The sequence below is a fragment of the Budorcas taxicolor genome, chromosome 8 (assembly GCF_023091745.1).
Source record: "Budorcas taxicolor isolate Tak-1 chromosome 8, Takin1.1, whole genome shotgun sequence".
NCBI lineage: Eukaryota > Metazoa > Chordata > Mammalia > Artiodactyla > Bovidae > Budorcas > Budorcas taxicolor.
In genome coordinates this window covers 42764699-42788127 of record NC_068917.1, presented here as the reverse complement: position 1 = coordinate 42788127, position 23429 = coordinate 42764699, and the positions used below count along the sequence as shown (strand labels likewise).

The 23429-nt window shown below is 40.4% G+C and overlaps 1 protein-coding gene across 3 annotated transcripts in view; it reads left to right on the top strand.

The window, feature by feature from the left end:
• The window catches only part of RCL1 (RNA terminal phosphate cyclase like 1), a 105713-nt gene that overhangs the window by 5459 nt on the left and 76825 nt on the right, over positions 1-23429 (top strand). For all 3 annotated transcript variants that reach the window (XM_052644863.1, XM_052644862.1, XM_052644864.1), the window contains exons 2-4: positions 15195-15266; positions 17525-17700; positions 23247-23321. In XM_052644863.1, the coding sequence (XP_052500823.1) occupies positions 15195-15266; positions 17525-17700; positions 23247-23321 (323 nt within the window). The remainder of the gene's footprint in view (positions 1-15194; positions 15267-17524; positions 17701-23246; positions 23322-23429) is intronic.

Genomic DNA, 23429 nt, shown 5'->3' with positions numbered 1-23429 from the left:
CAGGGGTTCCCAAACTCCCTCCTGAGGTCTAATAATTTGCTAAAATTATGTCTCATGAAGCTCAGGGAAATATTTAGTTGCATTTGCCAGTTTATAATAAAGGATATAAAAGATAAAGATGAGTAGTCAGATGGAGAGATACATAGAGTAGGTCCAGAAGAGTCCTGAAGTAGGGGCTTCCATCCCTCTGGAACAGTGGGGGTTTGTTATTCTCCCAGAATGTGGATTTTTTTGTTTTGTTTTAAACTAACCTGAAGTTTTCTCCTTGTTCAAGAATTTTTACCAGGGCTTGATCTCCAGGCCCACCTCCACACCACACCAGCCCCCCGAAGTCAGTAGGACTGAAAGCTCTAACCATCTAATCTTTTGATTTTTCTGGTGACCAGCCCCATCCTGAGGCTGTCTAGGGGCTCTACCTTAAGTCACCTCAGCAGCATAAACTCAGGTGTGCTCAAAAGGGACTCTGTATGAATAGCTTTTAAAGTAGACCCCTGTCACTCTGGAACTTCCAAGGTGTGTGTGTTTTTTTTTTTAGGAGCTCTGTGCTGGGAACAAAGACTAACTATATTTCTTATTATACCACAGGATGTACCTATACTTTATTTCAGTATGGTCTGGGACTCAAAGTTGTTGATAGGTAACTGGAATCAGGGGAGGCCTGGCCACTATACTAATGATAAGCGTAGATTTCATATTCCTACCAGTAGTGAAGGAATGATTGAGTTTCTTTACATTCTTGCCAGCATTTGGTGTTGTCACTATTTTTGACTGTAGCCATTCTGATTAATGTATAGTGCTGTCTTGTAGTTTAATTTGCACATTCCTAATAGCTAATGCAAAGAGTTGACTCATTGGAGAAGACTCTGATGCTGGGAGGGATTGAGGGCAGGAGGAGAAGGGGACGACAGAGGATGAAATGGCTGGATGGCATCACCGACTCGATGCACTCGATGCACCAACTCGATGCACATGAGTTTGGGTGAACTCTGGGAGCTGGTGATGTAAAGGGGGGGCCTGGCGTGCTGCGATTCATGGGGTCGCAAAGAGTCAGACACGACTGAGCGACTGAACTGAACTGAACTGAATGGCTAATGATATTGAACATTTCATGTCTTTTGCCATTTTCTAGTAGGATTTTTTTTTCCTGTTAAGTGTTGAGAGTTCTTTACATATTCTAGTCCTTTGTCCAATATGTGGTTTCCTAGTTCCTAGTATTTTATCTCACTCTACAGCTTGCCTTTTTATACTGTAACATGGTCTTTTGCAGAGGGAAAGTTTTAATAAAATAGAGTTTATCAAATTTTTCTTTTACTGCGTACACCTTTGGTGAAAAGTTTAAGAACTGTTTGCCTAGCCCTAGACCTGAAGATTTTCTTTTTTCTTCCTGTACGTTTTATAGTTTTACATTTTATATTTAAGTTAATTTTTGTATGAGGTTTAAAACTTAGGTCAGTGTTCATTTTTTTGCTTATGAATGTCCAACTGCTCTAGTACCATCCATTTGTACAAGTAGCTATCTTCCATTTAATCCCTTTTTAACAAATCACTTTGTTTAAAAAAAAATTGGGCACATTTGTGTGGGGCTCTTTCTGGGTTCTCTGTTCTGTTCCACTGACCTTTATGTCTGCCCCTTTGTCAGTACCACACTCTCATGATTTTTGTTGTTCAGTCCCTCAGTCGTGTCTGACTCCTTGTGACCCCATGAACGGCAGCACACCAGGCTCCCCTGTCCTTCACTATCTCCTGAAGTTTGCTCAGATTCATGTTCATTGAGTCAATGATGCCATCCGACCATCTCATCCTCTGTTGCTTCCTTCTTCTGCCCTCAGTCTTTCCCAGCATCAGGGTCTTTTGCAGTGAGTTGGCTCTTTGCATCAGGTGGCCAAAGTAGTGGAGCTTCAGTTTTAGCATCAGTCCTTCCAGTGAATATTCAGGGTTGATTTCCCTGAAGTCCAGGGGACTCTCAAGAGTCTTCACTAGCACCATAATTTGAAAGCGTTCATTCTTTTGAGCTCAGTCTTCTTTATGGTCAAACTCTCACATCCATACATACATGACTACTGGAAAAACCATAGCTTTGACTATACAGACCTCTTCAGCAAGGTGATATCTCTGCATTTTAATTCACTGTCTAGGTTTGACATAGCTTTTCTTCCAGGGAACAAGTGTCTTTTATTTTCATGGCTGCAGTCACCATCCACAATGATTTTGGATCCCAAGAAAATAAAATCTGTCACCATTTCCACTTCCCCCTGGTCTATTTGCCATGAAGTGATGGGACTGGATGCCATGATCTTTGTTTTTTGAATGTTGAGTATTAAGTGAGCTTTTTTTTACACTCCTCTTTCACATTTGTCAAGAGGCTCTTTGGTTCCTCTTTGCTTTTGGCCATTAGGGTGCTGTCATCTTCCTTTCTGAGGTTATAGGTATTTCTCCTGAAAATCTTGATTCTAGCTTGTGATTCATCCAGCTCCGCATTTCACATGATGTACTCTGTATTTAAGTTAAATAAGCAGGGTGACAATGTACAGCCTTGATGTATTCCTTTCCCAATTTGGAACCAGTCTGTTGTTCCATGTCCAGTTCTAACTGTTGCATCTTAACCTGCCTACAAAATTCTCAGGAGGCAAGTCTGGTATTCCCATCTTTTAAGAGTTTTCCACAGTTTGTTGTGATCCACACAGTCAAAGCCTTTGGCGTCGTTAATAAAGCAAAAGTAGATGTTTTTCTGGCATTGTTATGTATATAATATTTGGGTGGGCTGGTCCATTCAACTCTAGTCTTAATTTTCATGGGTATTTTAGCTATTCTAGTTCTTTGCCTTTTCATATGAAGTTTAGAACAATTTTCTCTTTATATAAAAATCATATTAGGATTTTGAAAAGAACTGTGTTAACCCGATATGATAGTATAGGGAAAGTTATCATCTTTACTATATTGAGTCTCCTAATCCATAAAAATAATGTATCTTTCCATTTATTTAGATCTTTGTTTTCTTTCATCAACATTCTATAGTTTTTAGCATTTAAGTCCTGTACATGATTTGTTGATTTACACCTAAATGTCTCACTTTTTTGAGCAGTTGTAAATGATATCTGATTTTAAATTTTGGCCTCTATGTGTTCAGTTCAGTTTAGTTCAGTCACTCAGTCGTGTCTGACTCTTTGCGACCCCATGAATCGCAGCACGCCAGGCCTCCCTGTCTATCACCAACTCCCGGAGTTCACTCAGACTCACGTCCATCGAGTCCGTGATGCCATCCAGCCATCTCATCCTCTATCGTCCCCTTCTCCTCCTGCCCCCAATCCCTCCCAGCATCAGAGTCTTTTCCAATGAATGAACTCTTCGCATGAGGTGGCCAAAGTATTGCAGTTTCAGCGTCAGCATCATTCCCTCCAAAGAAATCCCAGGGCTGATCTCCTTCAGAATGGACTGGTTGGATCTCCTTGCATTCCAAGGGACTCTCAAGAGTCTTCTCCAACACCACAGTTCAAATGCATCAATTCTTCAGCACTCAGCTTTCTTCACAGTCCAACTCTCACATCCATACATGACCACTGGAAAAACCATAGCCTTGACTAGTCGGGCCTTTGTTGGCAAAGTAGTGTCTCTGCTTGTCAATATGCTGTCTAGGTTGGTCATAACTTTTCTTCCAAGGAGTAAGCGTCTTTTAATTTCATGACTGCAGTCACCATCTGCAGTGATTTTCGAGCCCCCCAAAATAAAGTCTGACACTGTTTCCACTGTTTCTCCATCTATTTGCCATGAAGTGATGGGACCAGATGCCATGATCTTCGTTTCCTGAATGTTGAGCTTTAAGCCAACTTTTTCAGTCTCCTCTTTCACTTTCATCAAGAGGCATTTTAGTTCCTCTTCGCTTCCTGCCCAAAGGGTGGTGTCATCTGCATATCTGAGGTTGTTGATATTTCTCCCAGCAGTCTTGATTCCAGCTTGTGATTCTTCCAGCCCAGTGTTTCTCGTGATGTACTCTGCATAGAAGTTGAATAAGCAGGGTGACAATATACAGGCTTGATGTACTCCTTTTCCTATTTGGAACCAGTCTGTTGTTCCATGTCCAGGTCTAACTGTTGCTTCCTGACCTGCATATAGGTTTCTCAAGAGACAGGTCAGGTGGTCTAGTATTCCCATCTCTTTCAGAATTTTCCACAGTTTATTGTGATCCACACAGTCAAAGGCTTTGGTGTAGTCAATAAAGCAGAAATAGAGTTTTTTCTGGAACTCTCTTGCTTTTTCCACGATCCAGCGGATGTTGGCAATTTGATTTCTGGTTCCTCTGCCTTTTCTAAAACCAGCTTGAACATCTGGAAGTTCACGGTTTATGTGTTGCTGAAGCCTGGCTTGGAGAATTTTGAGCATTACTTTACTAGCGTGTTCGATGAGTGCAATTGTGCGGTAGTTTAAGCATTCTTTGGCATTGCCTTTCTTTGGCATTGGAATGAAAACTGGCCTTTTCTAGTCCTGTGGCCACTGCTGAGTTTTCCAGATTTGCTGTGTGCTGTGTTCCAAATTCTATGTGTTCATCAATAGTATATAAAAATACAATTTTTTTTTTCATGTTTGTTTTGTGTCCTGCAACCTTGGGCTCTCCTTGTGGCTAAGCTGGTAAAGAATCTGCCTGCAATGCAGGAGGCCTGGGTTTGATCCCTGGGTTGAGAAGATCCCCTGGAAAAAGGAAAGACTACCCACTCCAGTATTCTGGCCTGGAGAATTCCATGGACTGTATAGTCCATGGGGTTGCAAAGTGTCAGACACTACTGAATAACTCAATTCCTAGCCCTGCAGCCTTGCTGAATTCATTTATAAGTTCTAAATGTGTAGTGGTTTTTCTTTTTTTGGTAGATTCTTTGGGATTTTTTTTATGTGGACAGTCATGTCATCTGTAACTTGGAACAGTTTTATTTCTTCTTTTCTGAAATTTATACCTTTTGTTAGTCCCTTATTGCACTGAGTAGGACTTCTAGCACTATGTTAAATAAGAGTAATGAGACCAAACTTTGTTACCTTGTTCCCTGTCTTAGGGATAAATAAAGCACCCACTGTTTTGCCACAAAGTGTAATGTTAGCTCTATATATTTTTTAGATTTTTTAAAATCAAGTTGAGAAAGTTCTCTTCTATTTTTCTAAGATTTGTATGTGTGTATGAATGAGTGTTGTATTTTATCAAACGCACTGTTTGTACCAATGATGTGATCATGTGATTTCTCTTGTTTAGTCTGTTAATATGGTTTATTTCATTGAATGATTTTCAAATATTGAAGCATCCTTGCATTACGGGAATAAACCCTACTGGTCATGATTTGTAATTCTTTTTTATATTACTGGATTCTATTTTCTAATATTTTGTTACAGATTTTTTCATATATATTCATAAATGATACTCATTTTTGGACTTCCCTGATGGCTCAGATGGTAAAGAATCTGCCTGCAATTCAGGAGACCCAGGTTCGATCCCTGGGTCAGGAAGGTCCCCTGGAGAAGGAAATGGCAACCCACTCCAGTATTCTTGTCTTGAGAATTCCATGGACAGAGGAACCTGGTGGGCTACAGTCCGTGTAGTTTCCTATATTTGTACTCTTAGTCTGATTTTGATATTTTAAATAAGAATATACTAGTTTAAAATAAATTGGAAACGGTTTCCTCTTTGTAGAATTGATTTTAGTTCTTTAAACATTTGGTAGAATTATCCAAAGAAACCATAAAGGCCTAGAGATTTCTTTTGGGGGAGTTTTAAAGAATATATTTTCAATTTCCTGAATGGTTATAGGGCCTTTTAAATTACCCATTTCGTATGATGAGTTGTGGTAGTTTGTGTTTTTTGGAGAAATGGTCCATTTCATCTAAATTGTTTTATATATGTAGAGTTCATAGTTCTTTCTTATTGTGCTTTTGATGCCTGGAGGTTCTGCATTGATATTCCCTGTTTCCTGATAAACTATAGATTTGTGTCTTTTCCCCCCCCCCCTGTGGTGCTAGAGATTTGGGGTTATTTTCTTAAAGAACCAGCTGTTTGACTGATTTTTCCCCCCCATTTTTCTTGTTTTCAATTTCATCTGCCTCTACTATTTTTATGGTTTCCTTCATTTGCTTTGGATTTATTTTGTTGTTTTTCTAAACTGAGGTGAGACAGATTATTGGAAACCTTTTCTCTTTTGTAATATAGGCATTTAGTACAATAAACTTCCCTCTCAACACAGCTTTAGCTTAGTCCCATGAATTTTCAATGTGTCATATTTTAATTTTCATTTAGTTCAATATGTTTTTTCTTGCCTTGAAGACTTCTTTGATCCATGGATTATTTACAAGTGTGTTGTTTAACTTCCAATTGTTGAGTATTTTCCCGTTATCATTTTGTTATTGATAGAAGTTCGATTCCATTGTGTTTAGGGAACGTGCTCTGTATATTTCAGTTACTTTAAATTTCTTGAGGTTTCTTAAAGGCCCAAGATACCATGATCTTGGCATGTGTTCAGTGTGCACTTGGAAAGAATGTATATTCTGTTCTGTGAGTTGGGTGACACATAGATGTTGATTAGATCCTACTGGTTGGTGGAATTGCTGAGTTCTTTCTTCTGTCAGTTAGAACAGTTCTAGCTTCATATATTTTGCAGCTTTGTTGTTTGGTGCATGTAGGTTTTCTCTGCCTTCTTGGTGGATTGACCCTTTTAGTATTATGCAGTGTTGTCCTACTCTGCTTTGAGTAATTTTCTAAGGTGGAGGAAACATTTCAGTGCATTAGGGTTAGAGAGGGGTCAGTTCAGTTCAGTTCAGTTGCTCAGTGTGTGAGAGAAGGGTCACCTCCTCTCAATCTGTTTGAAGAAAAAGACTAAAACTGAGGAGGTTGGATACAAATAGAATACTTGAAGGTGCTAAAAACAGCATATAAATCAGAAAAATAAGCTGTATTTTGTTGATTTCATTTCTTCAAAGGTTTTTTATATAAGCAAGATAAAATATCTAGGAAAATTTGAAGGTAGGAGGCAAAAAAAGTAATCTTCAGTGTTGGTTGTTTTAAATAGGGCACCACAGTTCAAAAGCATCAGTTCTTCGGTGCTCTTTAGAGTCCAACTCTCACAACCATACGTGACTACTGGAAAAACCATAGCTTTGACTAAATGGACCTTTGTTGGCAAAGTAATGTCTCAGCTTTTTAATATGCTGTCTAGTTTGGTCATAACTTTTCTTCCAGGGAGCGAGCGTCTTGTAATTTCATGGCTGCAGTCACCATCTGCAGTGATTTTGGAGTCCCCCAAAATAAAATCTGTCATTGTTTCCATTGTTTCCCCATCTATCTGCCATCAAGTGATGGGGCCAGATGCCATGATCTTTGTTTTTAAATGTTGAGTTTTAAGCCAACTTTTTCAGTCTTCTCTTTCACTTTCATCAAGAGGCTTTTTAGTTCTTCTTCACTTCCTGCCAAAAGGGTGGTGTCATCTGCATATCTGAGGTTATTGATATTTCTCCCAGCAGTCTTGATTCCAGCTTGTGCTTCATCCAGCCTGGTATTTCACATGATGTACTCTGCATATAACTTAAATAAGCAGGGTGACAATATACAGCCTTGCTGTACTCCTTTTCTGATTTTAAACCAGTCTGTTGTTCCATGTCCAGTTCTAACTGTTGCTTCTTGACCTGCATACAGATTTCTCAGGAGGCAGGTCAGGTGGTCTGGTATTCCCATCTCTTTCAGAATTTTTCACAGTTAGCTGTGATCCACACAGTCAAAGGCTTTGGCATAGTCAATAAAGCAGAAATAGATGTCTTTCTGAAACTCTCTTGCTTTTTCTATGATCCAGCGGATGTCGGCAATTTGATTTCTGGTTCCTCTGCCTTTTCTAAAACCAGCTTGAACATCTGGAAGTTCACGGTTCATGTACTGTTGAAGCCTGGCTTGGAGAATTTTGAGCATTACTTTACTAGCATGTGAGATGAGTGCAATTGTGCAGTAGTTTAAGCATTCTTTGGCATTGCCTTTCTTTGGGATTGGAATGAAAACTGACCTTTTCCAGTCCTGTGACCACTGCTTAGTTTTCCAAATTTGCTGGCATATTGAGTGCAGCACTTTCACAGCATCATCTTTTAGGATATGAAATAGTTCAACTGGAATTCCATCACCTCCACTAGCTTTGTTCGTAGTGATGCTTCTGAAGAACCACTTGACTTCACATTCCAGGATGTCTGGCTCTAGGTGAGTGATCTCACCATCGTGATTATCTGGGTCATGAAGATCGTTTTTTGGTACAGTTCTTCTGTGTATTCTTACCACCTCTTCTTAATATCTTCTGCTTCTGTTAGGTCCCTACCATTTCTGTCCTTTATTGAGCCCATCTAGTATGAAAAGTTCCCTTGGTATCTCTAATTTTCTTGAAGAGATCTCTAGTCTTTCCCATTCTGTTGTTTTCCTCTATTTCTTTGCACTGATCACTTAGGAAAGTTTTCTTATCTCTCCTTGCTATTCTTTAGAACTCTGCATTCAGATAGATATATCTTTCCTTTCCTCCTTTTACCTTTTGCTTCCCTTCTTTCCTCAGCTATTTGGAAGGCCTCCTCAAACAACCATTTTGCCTTTTTGCATTTCTTCTTCTTGGGGATGGTTTTGATCACTGCCTCCTGCACAATGTCATGAACCTCTGTCCATAGTTTTTCAGGCACTCTATCAGATTTAATCCCTTGAATCTATTTGTCACTTCCACTGTATAATTGTAAGGGATATGATTTATGTCATACCTGAATGGTCTAGTGGTTTTCCCTACATTCTTCAGTTTAAGTCTGAATTTTGCGATAAGGAGTTCATGATCCGAACCATAATCAGTTCCTCGACTTGTTTTTGCTGCGTGTATAGAAATTCTCCACCTTTGGCTGCAAAGAATATAACCAATCTGATTTCAGTATTGACTGTCTGGTGATGTCAATGAGTAGAGTCGTCTTTTTGTGTTGTTGGAAGAAGAACATTAAGAGACATATCAATTTTATCAAAATATATGGGAGCCTACCAAAGAAAAATTTACCAATCTAAACACTTTGGTAATTAAGAAGAAAAACAACAGAACAATGAACTGAGATATTTAGAAATGGAACAAATTTACAAGCCAAAAACTAAATGAAAATATTTTAAAGGAAGAGATAAACAAAATGGAAAATAGCAAAAGACATCAAGTTAATTCATTAAAAAAAATACAAGACAAATCAATAGACTCATTCATTTGTAAAAGGAAAGGATGAATTAATAAAATAAAAAATGTAATTAATGTAAAAGATCAAGAACATTTGTGATAGACTATTCTCTATTATTTACTGATACATTTGGAATTAACATAGTTATGTAAAAAGATAACAAATCAAAATAGATAAAATGAAATTTTTAAAGACACCCAAAGATAAAACCAAAACAAAAGGAATATAAAAATTCACCAAGTAATAAATAGAAAAGAACACTGAAGTTGCTAGAAAATTTCCCCCCAATATTCAAAGAAAAATAATTATTATTTTACACACTCCAAAGAACAAAAAAGAATGTATAGAGATGACTTCGGTTGTAGGGTACTTAAGAGCACCACACACACAAAAATTAAATTACAAAATAACCTCATTTAATGAAGCCAAATGAAAAACCCTAAATTTTTAAAAATAGATCATAACAAATTTTTAAACTATCCACTATTATTAGGAAGGGTACATCCCAAGAATTGGCTACAGATAAATCACATGGAAAAGTGTAACATAATTAAATGTAAGATTAAACACAAAAATGAGAAAAAAAATCACATAACCAACTTAATTGCTACTGAAAAGACACCTGACAAAATTGAACATCCATCTTTCAGTAAACTGTTTCAAAAACCATGAAGAATCAAATGTAATAGTTTCCACATGAAAACAGAAGTTCAAGGAGAACATCTTCATGACCTTGGTGAAGGCAAAGATTTCCTTAAAAGGCCACAGAAAGATTTATAAATTGGGTTCTCACACACTAGCAAAGTAATGCTCAAAATTCTCCAAGCCAGGCTTCAACAGTACATGAACCGTGAACTTCCAGATGTTCAAGCTGGTTTTAGAAAAGGCAGAGGAACCAGAAATCAAATTGCCGACATCCGCTGGATCATAGAAAAAGCAAGAGTTTCAGAAAAACATCTATTTCTGCTTTATTAACTATGCCAAAGCCTTTGACTGTGTGGATCACAGCTAACTGTGAAAAATTCTGAAAGAGATGGGAATACCAGACCACTTGACCTGCCTCCTGAGAAATCTGTATGCAGGTCAAGAAGCAACAGTTAGAACTGGACATGGAACAACAGGCTAGTTTAAAATCAGAAAAGGAGTACGGCAAGGCTGTATATTGTCACCCTGCTTATTTAAGTTATATGCAGAGTACATCATGAGAAACGCTGGGCTGGAAGAATCACAAGCTGGAATCAAGACTGCTGGGAGAAATATCAATAACCTCAGATATGCAGATGACACCACCCTTTTGGCAGGAAGTGAAGAGGAACTAAAATGCCTCTTGATGAAAGTGAAAGAGGAGACTGAAAAAGTTGGCTTAAAACTCAACATTTAAAAACAAAGATCATGGCATCTGGCCCCATCACTTGATGGCAGATCGATGGGGAAACAATGGAAACAATGACAGATTTTATTTGGGGGGACTCCAAAATCATTGCAGATGGTGACTGTGGCCATGAAATTACAAGATGTTTGCTCCCTGGAAGAAAAGTTATGACCAACCTAGACAGCTTATTAAAAAGCTGAGACATTACTTTGCCAACAAAGGTCCATCTAGTCAAAGCTATGGTTTTTCCAGTAGCCATGTATGGGTGTAAGAGTTGGACTATATAGAAAGCTGAGCACCGAAGAATTGATGCTTTTGAACTGTGGGGTTGGACAAGACCCTTGAGAGTCCCTTGGACTGCAAGGAGATCCAACCGGTCCATCCTGAAGGAAATCAGTCCTGAATATTCATTGGAAGGACTGATGCTGAAGCTGAAACTCCAATATTTTGGCCACCTCATGCGAAGACCTGATTCATTTGAAAAGACCCTGCTGCTGGGACAGATTGAAGTCAGGAGGAGAAGGGGATGACAGCGGGTGAGATGGTTGGATGTCATCACCGACTCGATGGACATGAGTTCGAGCAAGCTCTAGGAGTTAATGATGCACAGCGAAGCCTGGCGTCTGTTGTCCACGGGACTGCGAAGAGTCAGACGTGACTAAGCCACTGAACTGAACTGACGTGATTTATAATTTAGGAAAGATGGGATGTATTTAAGTTCAAATAACTTATTCTTTGTCACATTCTGCATAATTGTATAAAATATGTAAATGCTTTATATATATTATTTCCAAGTGAGTGAACATCCTTTAATTTATTCTGAAACTTGGGAATGTATTTGTGATTTCTACCTTTTTAGGATTAAATGTTGAAAATAGTAACTCCTAATTTCATGTGTTAATAGTTTGCTGTCTTTTCTTTTAGTTCTGTCTCTGACGGAGTTGTAATCACATTGTATATATTACTTAAAATTTGTTTTCCTCAAAATAGCGTGAACATTTTCTTTTGTAATTAAGCAGTTATTTAAAAAATGATGGCTGCATTGTATTATAAAGACCTTTCATAGGCTAGTTAATGACAGCAGTGTTTATTGGTTGTTTAAATTGTGTTACAGTACCTTTATTTGTATTTTTTCAATTTAATTTTTGTGTATTTTTTAAAAAATATGTACGCATGACAGGAAATTCAAAACAAACAAAGCCGTTTACAGAGTCTGTCTGTTTCTTTCCCAATCTTCCTTCCGTGTGAAGCAACCAGTGTTGTTGGTTTGTTGTGTTTCTTTTCAGGGCTCTTTTTTTTCTATAAATAAGCAAATAGATTCTGTTTCCTTTCTCAGAAATAGGCTATTTGCATCTTACTTTTTTCCCAGTCAATATACTATGGAGATGATTCATATCAGTGTATGAAAAATCACACTAATTTGATAGCTGCAGAGTGTTCTGGTATATAAATTTGTCATAATTTATTTGGAGAAGGCAGTGGCACCCCACTCCAGTACTCTTGCCTGGAAAATCCCATGGACGGAGGAGCCTGGTAGGCTGCAGTCCATGCGGTCGCTGAGGGTCAGACACGACTGAGCTACTTCACTTTCACTTTCACTTTCCATGTACCTAGTGGTAGCTATTCTCCTGACCATTGTGGCTTTCTTGTTGATTCTCCTTAGAGCTGTGTAACCTAATTATGTATTCTTAAACCATCTAGTGAAATTGTGCTTTTCGGGGGAACTTCCTCCCTAATGCTAGATACCTGAAATTCTGTACTCCTAGGAGCAGTCTTGAAGAAGTGAGGTGGCAGGGAATCCTACACATCTTGTTTTAATGAAGTTTGAGGCTTCCGTCTGACTATTATTAGACGAACTTGAAATCTTTTTCGTACCAGGTGATGGAGCTGTATCTTCACTGTTACTAGAATTCAGGAACTAGCTCTGCGTTGGTTCTTTGAGGTACTGCTTCTAAAGCACCTGTTTACTGTGACCTGGGGATGGTTTTGTCTGGAGGTCTTCTTAAGTGCTCATTTTCTTCCTACTTGTGTTCCTCTGCTGGACATTTTAAACTGTGTTCATGCTCAAGAGCTCCTGTGGATTGCAAAAAAACCCCTACTTTCAAAGTAACTTTTTGTTTTCTTTTCTTTACTAATTTATAAAAGCTATGGAGTTTATAATCTTGGACTTTATTCATAAAGCTTGTTTGTCTCACCCATTTAGGCAGCCTGAAAGCTTGAGCACATCAAGTTTTCTTTTTTTGTGCAGAATACCTTGCATTTTCTATAAACATAGATAGACAGTGGCATGGCATTAATACTTCCTGCCTACATTAAAAACATACAATATTCTATATAAAAGGCCATAGAAATAATATGTAGTTCAATTTTGTAGCTGACTTAACCTTTGAACTTTCATGGTGCTACTTCTGTGTAACCCAATACATATACAAGTATATAGTGAACTGAGACTAAACACCTTTACTATGTAACTGATAGTGTTTTTTCTGTTCTAATTTCATTAAAGATAAATGTTGACTAGGGACTCATTAAGTCATCTGCAGGACCTTCAGTAAATCAATTGAAAGGTATTTTCTAGAGGAGGAGGTTAGCTTTGAGAGATTAAACTGAGTGAGGCAAACCCAGCCCTGGTTTGGTTTGGAGCATGAACTCTAGAGGAGGGCAGACTTGGGTTCAAGTCTTCCCTCTGCCAGTTGGGCCTCAGCCTTCTGTAAAACTGGAAGCACTTCCTGCTTAGTGGTTATGAGGATTATATAAGGTAAGCATTAATACACAGCTGCTGTTATTAGCCATAATGCCTTATTTCAGGACTTAAGGGAGCTTCTTTGACTTCTAGCCTAGTGCTCTTTGTACAGATTGCAGAATCTGCTGTGACAGGAGTTATGGGACAGCGTTAAGTAACAACAGGTGGATGGGAATTGCTTCGTTGATCTGCTCACCCTTTGGGATCAGTTTAGGTTACTGTTAAGGTCTATGCTCTCAAACTGTGCTAGTTTATTAGAGGAGTAGGAACTGCCTGACGAAGAAGGCAATGGCAGCCCACTGCAGTACTCTTGCCTGGAAAATCCCATGGACGGAGGAGCCTGGTAGGTTGCAGTCCATGGTGTTGCTAAGAGTCAGACACGGAGCGACTTCAGTTTCACTTTTCACTTTCACGCATTGGAGAAGGAAATGGCAACCCACTCCGGTGTTCTTGCCTGGAGAATCCCAGGGACGGTGGAGCCTGGTGGGCTGCCGTCTGTGGGGTCGCACAGAGTCGGACACGACTGACATGACTTAGCAGCAGCATCAGGCAGTCACCATGCCTTCAGTACAGAAAACTTGGTCTTCCTGTTTCCATTCATGGGAAGGATGTTGAAGCTAAAGCTCTGTGTATATGTGTATGTGAAAGAAAGAAAAAATGAAGTAACTCAGTCATGTCTGACTCTTTGTGACCCCATGGACTGTAGCCCACCAGGCTCCTCCGTCTATGGGATTTTCCAGGCAAGAATACTGCAGTGGGTTGTATGTATATAATATCAATTCAGGAGAACAGAGAACATATACTTCTGATTCTTCTCTCTGTCTTTTCATATTTCACACTTACAATCTACCCCCTCACGTTTTGGAGAATAACCAGCTTTTGTATTTTTTTTTAATTAATTTTTTTTATTGAAGGATAATTGCTTTACAGAATTTTGTTTTCTGCCAAACTCAACAGCTTTGTTAACAATTTATTCATAAAAGTAACTGAAGCAAATTTAAACATTAAAATTTAAACAAGAAAAATTCATATAAAATGCTACTGTAAAGAGAAACCTGCTTATTAACATTTGGTGTTTTTTCCTTCTAATCTTTTTCATGCATTAAAAAAGTGACAATAATACTATATATTCAGGCACCTTGTAATAAAATTAAAAATTGAACTGATTAGAAAGTTCTAGATCAATAAGATGATAGAGGAAGGGAGAAGGGGCACTTTGTTGAATGAGAGAGGCAGTGACCTTTTACTGTCTCTGAGATTGAAGGGTATTCTGCAGCAAGTAAGAGTTTGACTTTAAAACTCTTTCCTGCTTTCTGTTCTTTCTCTCATCTGGCACACACTCCTGAGATCAGAACAAATGGGTGTTATGCTGCTGAAATTAATATCCCATTAGATTGCTGGTAGAGTTCCTATTTTTTGGTGGAATACAAAAACTGAGTTGTTTTTAATAGTTCTACTAAACGTGCCTATGGGCTTCCCAGGTGGCTCAGTGGTAAAGAATCTGCCTGCCAGTGCAGGAGAGGCAAGGGACATGAGTTCGATTCCTGGGTTGGGAAGATCCCCTGGAGAAGGAAATGACAACTCACTCTAGTACTCTTGCCTGGGATATCCCATGGACAGAGGAGCCTAGTGGGCCAAGTCCATAGGGTTGCAAAAGAGTTGGACACTACTTAGCGACTGAACAACAGCAACAGCAAGACATACAAATGCTAGTCACTGCTTCTCAGCTGCTTCAGATTCCTTAGCCAGTGTGCTCACCCAGGTCCCGTGAAGAACCCAGTGTGATGCAGGAAGTAACCTACCCTGCGCTGCAGTACTTGGATGGGATGTGCTGTCTGGAAATGATGACCTAGTTGGAGGCCAATCAGGTTTCTTTCCTCCCCACAGATTTTGAAGCCAGCTTCATAAGACTGTTGGACAAAGTAACTAATGGTTCTCGAATTGAAATAAACCAAACAGGTAAGCTCCTTTTCTTCCCATTCCTGAAAGCACTTACATGTACTACTTAAATATTCCTCTGTTACTCACTCTTTTTGATGGTATAAATATTGTATTTGAATGGAAAGACCCAGTTTCCTGTCTGTGATATGATTGTCTGAAGATAATATGTGAAATTGCCAATTTAAGGGACATATACTTGACTTAAGGAAGTGAGAACAGTGAACATTTTGGATAAACAGACAAGCACCTCCTCTCTTTTAAACAATAGAAGTGTTTTATACCTAACTTTATGTACAGCTTTTCAATGTCCATGTAACTTACGTTGTCACAATAAAATCTTACAACAAACTCTGAGGTAGCTGTATATGATTAATTTTAATTTTTTTTATTTTGTCTTTTAAAATAAGTTTATACAAGTATGTGCAAAAAATGTGAAAATCCCTTCACCTATTTCCCCTTCCATTCACTCTCCCAGGGGCAGCCATGGGGACTTTGTCCTGGTCTCCTTTATATGTATTTGCTTCCATGGGCATTTTTGTATCTCAGACCATCAACAGGATCAGGCTGTTCATACTGTTCTGCAGCCAGCTGTTTTTTATTAGCACAGATGTCTCGGAATTTGCTTGCCAGGCACATGCAGATCCATTTCAATTGTTCAGTGATGTTACATTGTATTCTGTTGTATGGATACATGGTAACTTATTTGACTGTTCCCTGCTGATAAGCATTTAGGTTGTTTCTAGCTTTTTGTCTAGTTTTTTTTTTTTCCCTTCTTTTTTTTTTTTTGCTGTTAGAAACTGTTAGCTATATTGTATAGATGATCATGGCAAACATGCTTTGATTGTCTCCATGAGCTGTGTGCCTTTGCACATGTATTCAACAGAGGAAACTGAACTTTTCTGTGTGTTGGCTCTGTTAAGGGAGAAGACAAGCTTGGCTTTATAAGTGGCCATGGGACTTGATCTGTAGCTGCATTCAGCCATACCTCACAGAGAACAGGTTTCAGAAGTAAAACATCAGATGCCCTTTGCAAGCTGTGATTCCTTTAGTCTTCCTTGACTCCTTTACTTTGAAATTGCAGGGGATGTTTTCAGTGATTTTTATTGGTGATTCAGAGGACAAGAAATTCTGTTGTTTTGGGGTCATATCTACAGCTTAGTTGAGAAATAAGATATTTATATGATCCTGCTTCCTTCCACCTCTTGTGTCTACCCGCCCGCTCCACCCCTCTCAGCCTTCATTTTGATGATCTGGTTAGTTTCTTATTTTGTTAATTTGCCGGCATAGACAGATTTTAGTGCAGAGTTTTGTGGTTATAGAGTCTTTGGGAGTTGGGGGCTTTTGGACCTAAAAGACTGTTTTGTGTCATAAATAGTATTTAGAATAACTAAAGTAGAGTTTTCTAACTTTGATTAGAATATGATTCTGATTGTGATTATTGTGATTTTGATTTTTTAATATGGTGAAACCTGTATTTCTTGTGTCAAACTCCCAAGCGCTGCTTTCCTTTTGGTGACTGAACATAGTTCCTTCCTCTAATGTTAGATTTCTTTATTGGTAAATTGTGCCAGGAGAACTTGGCCAGGGATTATTAGTATCAAAAATATATTGTGTTCATTTCTTCATATTCCCTGAATCATCTAGCATATTTTATTTGGTTTTTCCTCTAATATGTAAACCTACTAAGAAACTTTTTGGATGATATGCATATTTGAAAGAATAAAGAAAGATAAAGTGTTTCCACTAAAGCAGTTCAATAATTTTAGACATTTCCATTTGTTACTATTAAATTAAAATAGTTACTATTAATGGAAGTGAGTGCCATAAGTACTTGCCCTCTCTAGGTACCTAGTTTGGTGACTGTGGTATTGGGAAATCTGATTTCCTGGGCCTTGAAGAAGCTGATTGCTGGCATGATGATTGCAGAACATCATTTGTAAACCCCAACATTGGCACAATCTGAGAGCATGCTGTTGGGAGACTAGGGTGCCTGTTAGGATATATCTCTTCTGTGCCCTGCCGTGACTCTGGCAATTCAAATGGCTTAGGGAGGGGTTTAATTTATTATTGTTTATTAAATTACACTCACAGTTTATTATTGTTACAAGGACTTGACAGTAATGAGTCAGCTTTTGGAGTGAAGTATGTGGGCCCTCAGGAATGGCATTTTGAACTCTTGGATGCCCTTGCCAGACTTTCCCCTTGGGACTGACTGTTTCATTGCCTTTGTGACTCTTTTTTTTTCCTTCTGCTGACTTTCTTTCCTCTGTTGTAAGGAACGACCTTATATTACCAGCCTGGCCTCTTGTATGGTGGGTCCCTGGAGCATGACTGCAGCGTTCTTCGCGGCATTGGGTATTACCTGGAAAGCCTGCTCTGCCTGGCCCCATTTATGAAGCACCCGCTGAGAATAGTTCTGCGAGGAGTGACCAATGACCAGGTTGACCCTTCGGTGAGTAGCGAGGCCACACCACACTGTGATTTTTGTCTCCTGTCACACCTAACTTCTGAGAAACTAGTTCCTGATTAAACAGTTTATTGTTGCGTGTATTTGTTTTGTTATTTACCTTGAAGTTTAGAGATTAATCACTCCAGAAGGCAAATGAGCCAAGACTCATAAACATCAGATTCAGTGACGATTGTTAATCTTCTTCAAGGTGCCTTTCATTGTTATGTCTAAGAACCTTCTGAACAGATGCTTGCAATCTCATCATGTTTGACATGAAATATGGCTCTGTTGACTGAAGTGTGTGAGAGTGGAGTTTTGATAAGGTCATGTGATGGTTGAGGCTGAAAGGCAGCAGATCAAAATTTTAGGCAGAGAATAATATCTTCTTGGCGTGCTGCAGCATAATCTTCACTTAGGCGTCAACTGTACACTTTAGGACTTTCTTCTTCTGAGAAGAGTTTGCAGATTTAGAGAAAGGGCAGAAGGCCAAGGAAGGTATATATGAGCTTTGCCAGTGTATGAGCATCAGCAAGCTTCTTAATAAGCATGCTGCGTTTGTGGGGAGGATAGTTTAATGTACAACTAGAATATTCATTGTGGCTACCACAGCTGTCTTAATGCCAGTCTGGGATGGGTTTTATTGTGTGTGTGTGTGAGAGAGAGACAGACAGGTTGGGGAGAGGGAGACTGATGGATTGGAGCAGGTCTTCCTTAGACCTTTCATAGTGAGGCAACGATCCCTACCTTTGGATGCTCTGCTGTCCAGAGAAGGTATCTTCAAGCTGAGGGCCATGATGTGAAGTTCTAACCAAGGATACTTGTCTTAACCTCGGCAGACATTAGAACAAGACCACTGAAGGGGTGGCTTCGGAGGCAGACGTGTGTGGCATCCCTAACCAGGGAAGACCAGTTAGGTGGTGCAGTGAACCCCAAAGCAGAGACTGCTGGTATTCACCGGGATGCTGATGAGGTTATAAACATGATTAATATGTTCTTGGGCAATAAAAGGTTTATTCCTGAATTCTTAGGATTCGGGTACATAAACTCTTCCCAGGATCCAAAGTAGAGTGCAAGATCTGATATTCTTAACTGTATACGAATGCTGCGTAAACTGTTTAGAATTTCAAAGTAATTTCAAGTGGTTGCTTATTTCTCGCATTTTTCCGGAAGATTCTAGGAAATGGGTTCTTCAGTTAAAAGTAAGAGAGGAGACCTCTACTATTTCAGATTGGGAGGGGGAGGGGAAAGTGCCTTGACTCTTGCGAAAAGTCCCTGAAGCAGACAGGAGATGCTGGCACCATGTATCCCAGTTTTGTACTCTCTTTCTATAATTGCCAGTGATCTTAAAAGCTGTTATCACTGACAGTACTAAAAATTTACATATTTACATATTAACAATGACAAAGATTAATTGACAGATTCCCTAGAAATAGTACTTTATTCTTTCTAGCAGCATATTAAAAGGCTTTCTTGTAGTTTTCACATGCTACAGGACTAAAATGACCTTGGTTAGTACCTGGCTCCAGTCCAGGATAAAGTAAATACACCTAATCCTGGATAAAGAGTAACTTCTTCAGCCTGTGGCTTCTTCGTTTTGAACTTTCTCTTTAATGTGTAGTTTCCCCATCAATTTATGTCCACACCTACTGTCTGCACACAGGGATGAATACGATGAGTTCTGCCCGTAGGGAATGTGGTTTCATGGGGTGAACAGCTGTGAACACAGCCAGGGAGACCACAAGGTTGGATACCTCTGGGCTCTGGCAGACGTACAAGCCAAGTGCTGAGGGCTGGGGAGGGCTTTCAAGAGGAAGGGAAGCCCCAGAGTCAGTCATGGTTTTAGGAAGATAACTGTAGAGCTGAGAGAAGGGTGAATTGCCAAGTTGTCAACCAGTATGAACTTGATGCAGAGGGAAGTGGAAGGGTAGACAGATATAAAGGGCATTGTGCAGGGAGGGGCTTCATAACTCGATAACTAATTGGAGATGGGATAGGAGGAAGGGGTCACAGGTAACTCCATGATTTCTGTCACGGATGACTTGAAAGGATAGTGATCAGAAAGAGTTTGACACGGGGAAGAGGAAAATTGTGATGGGGTGATCGTTGATGTGTCTGATTTTGGTCCTGTTCTCTGGGATACTGATGGGCTATCCATGGGGGATGTCCAGTTGGGAATTACTGTTTGGAGCCTCAGATCATCAGGATCTTACCTGCTGATATGTCACTCTGTAGAAGAATGAAGTTGACGCATACCGAGGGTGATCACTGGGGGCTTTTTGGCTCAGTAAGTCTGACAGGTGTTTTTCTCTTGGCCTGCATAGTGTGCGGGTGCTGTTGGTGTTGGTGTGTGTATCTGAATTGGTTGTTCTTGTTTGAAACCCCAGAGTTTTTCATTGCAGTAGGTCAGCGTGGCTGTTTCTCCACAACAGCAATCCATCAGAGCTGAGTAGCACCTGCGCTCTTGGGAAGAGGCGTGAGAGTTCCATTTGGACACAGGTCTTAACTGACTTCATCATTGATTTAACATCCCTTTCTGGCCTCAGTGGGCCAGTAGAGTTTTGGCCTTGTGGTTCCAGGGACTGAGAATAGATGAAGAAGAGGAATAAGTGTGTAAAGAGTGAGTTGGGAAAGAGGAGCTGGAGACAGTGACTGTGGAAATAGAAGGATTTGGAGAAGCCAAGGAGGAGCTGAGTTCTGAAAAGCTGGGGATGGATCCAAGAGTTATTCCTTGCAGGAGTTGAGTTGGGATTGGCTAGGGAGATGCAGCAGTGAGAATTTCTGTTGAGCTTTAAGAGAACAGTATCATTAGGTTGCAAGATCACACACAGGTTCAGAATGAGTAAGAAATAGAACCATAGAAGGTTGGGAGATTCTTCCAGAATGCTAGATAGGATGTCTCCTTAAGAGCTGAGGTTGGGGATTTTTAAGTGAGAGAAACTTGCACTTGTTTGTAGGCTGTAATGGAGAAGGAAAAAGTTAAAATGAGAAGGGTAGAAGGGCTTAATAAGGCCACCTACAGATATCCAGAGGATAGAAGGAGCAAGTGATGGGATGAGCCTTGTAAAGGGGTAGGGACATTTTGGAGACAAAAAAGGAAGGAAATGGGGGGAAATTTTGAGAAGAAAAATTCTAGAAGGTCTCCTTTGAGTCTCAGTGATTTGATAATAGTGCCCCCCGTTGATATTTACTGGTGCCAGCAGTTGGCCAGATGGTGAGTGAAGAGTCCGCCTCTTTCAGGGCTGTCCTAGGAGGGAAAAGAAGTGGAGTGAAGTCTGCTGTGTCCTGGCCACTTGTTTAGGTGGACCTCTGTCAGTATCCATATTTATTTGATTCATGAGGGTTAGGTAGATGTTCTTATCACTGTTTCAGACAAGGGAACTGAAGGGAACAGGTTTCTTCCCTTTTTCTGTTTGTTGTGGTGTGTGCTAAGTTGCTTCAGCCATGTTTGACTCTCTGCGACCCTGTGGATTGTAGCCTGCCAGGCTCCTCTGTCCATGGGATTCTCCAGGAAAGAATACTGGAGAATACTCGATTGCCATTTCCTTCTCCGGGGGATCTTCCTGACCATAGATTGAACCTGAGTCTCTTATGTCTCCCGCATTGGCAGACAAGTTCTTTACCACTAGGGCCACCTGGGAAGCTATGGGTCTGATCATATTTCTACCTGTTGACTGATTGGACTGTAAGGGTGATGCCTTTGCCCTGAGGTTCCACTTGGGTCAGACTTTTGCCTTTCGTCTCTGACTGCAGAGTAACAGATAGGTTTCCTTGAAGCAGAACCCACAGACCACCCCCACTTTGCTAGATCCAGTGTGGAGCCTGAGGAGGTTATGGAACTTTCCAGTTGGCCCCTCTTTCTACAGCAGGCAGCCAAAGCCCTGAGGAGAGAGCGTCCGGGCCTCAGAGGCTGTAAGAGGCAGAGTGGGGCTCCAGCCCACAGCTGCCTTTCCAGCCCTTGTCCCACCACAGTGAGGGGCCTGCCCTTCGTGTCAGATGGAGAGTGACCCGGGAGACAGGACCACACCTGGAGTTATATTTGGGCTCCTGACTGGCCCTCAGTCAGTTTGACTTCCTCCTATCTGAGTCCAGGTGTGGGTGGGATGAACCAGCAGGGGCGTTCTGTCCTCTTGCCTTTCTCTTCCCCAGGAGAGCTGGAGGCCACCTAGCTCCAGCAGTCACACTCACGGAGTAACTGGCACCCTTGCAGCCCCCACCTTTTCCAGAATCTGGGTTGGTCTTCTCCCCAGCTGCCCTTCGTACTAGCCTTGACTGAATTCTTCTTGGTTTTAGCAATTCCAAATGCCTATTTTAACTTTCTGAGTTGTGTGTACCTTTAATATTTAATTGAAATTAGCTAATCTTTAATGGATTTTCCCAGTAACTGCTTCTGACCCACCTGATCATGCTGAACGTGTTCCTAGGCTACGTAGGTCATTTCTACCTCTGGTTAATGTTCTAATATACGAATATTTAGTTGGGGACTGTTCTCTGCCATAAAGCCCTGTTGGAGTGTTGTCCTGTTGAGTCTTAGCATGTAAGAGTTGCCAGCAACTTGGAGACAGGCAGGTTGAGCTCCTTACCTTGGAGACAAGGGAATTTAGAAGTTGAGATATTCTTGTTTGAGGCCACACAGCAAACTAGAGCCTGTACTGGGACCAGGGCTTTTCCCAGAGCCTCTGCTTGTGCTGCTTGCCCTCAGTGCTTCCCGTTGTAGGATCAGCCCCCACAGGGCTGAGAAACATGTCTTGTTCCATTGGGAATAAGCAAGGGATTGCTCTTGTTTCCCTAGTTGCTGCTGAGATAGCAGTCACTGACTTCTTCGATAACGTGATTTGAATATCACCTTATCCTCTATGAGGAATCTGCAAATGAATAAGGAAGGATCGCAGGCCTCCTAGGAGTTTTGAATGAGGAGATGATAACAGTTGTACTTGACAGTGTCTTGCCATCACCTGTGGATATCTTCCTTGCACTTAGGGGTCTGCGTTGTTTGCTGCAGTTTGAGGCTGTCCTTCCTCTGAAGCCCCCGCTGCCTTGTAGAATCACCGCCACCTTTAACTGCCTGTGTGTGGGTGTCAGCAGCATTCTTAGGTAGAACTGTTAGGCTGAATAGTTGATTCACTTTAGCCTGGAGAGCTACCAGCTCTAAACATGAAATAGTCATGTTGAATAAAGAATACTTAGAGAGGCCATGTTTTTGCTTAGTGTTTATACCTGTAAGAATGAGCAGAGGTCTCAGTTTGTTTTCTGCAGGAGCCCAGCGGTTTCTTGGTGCTTTTTGCATGATAGCCTGTGATGCTCATGATGACTCATAAGGTAGGTGTGTACTACTATAAATGTGGAAAAGGGGGTCAGAGAAGCCAGTGGCTTATAAAATCATAGTCTTTAGTCGAGAGCAGAGCCAATCCATGCCCTCAGTTGTAAGCCAGCCTCTTTTCTCCTTACCAGACTCCTTCATCTACCTGGATGAAGCCTTAACCTGCTTTGTGGATTCTTTCTTCTTTCCATTTCAAGGTTTAACTAAACTTTTTTCTGAAATTATTCTACAGGTTGATGTTCTGAAGGCAACAGCACTCCCTCTACTGAAACAGTTTGGGATTGATGGTGAATCTTTTGAGTTAAAGGTACGAATGTCCAGATTGTTGGTGGCATAAATCAGTGTGAAATATTTTCTAACCAACTCACTGGAGGAGCTGTATGGCTCAGTGTGTGTATGGGACGTTTGAAGTCAT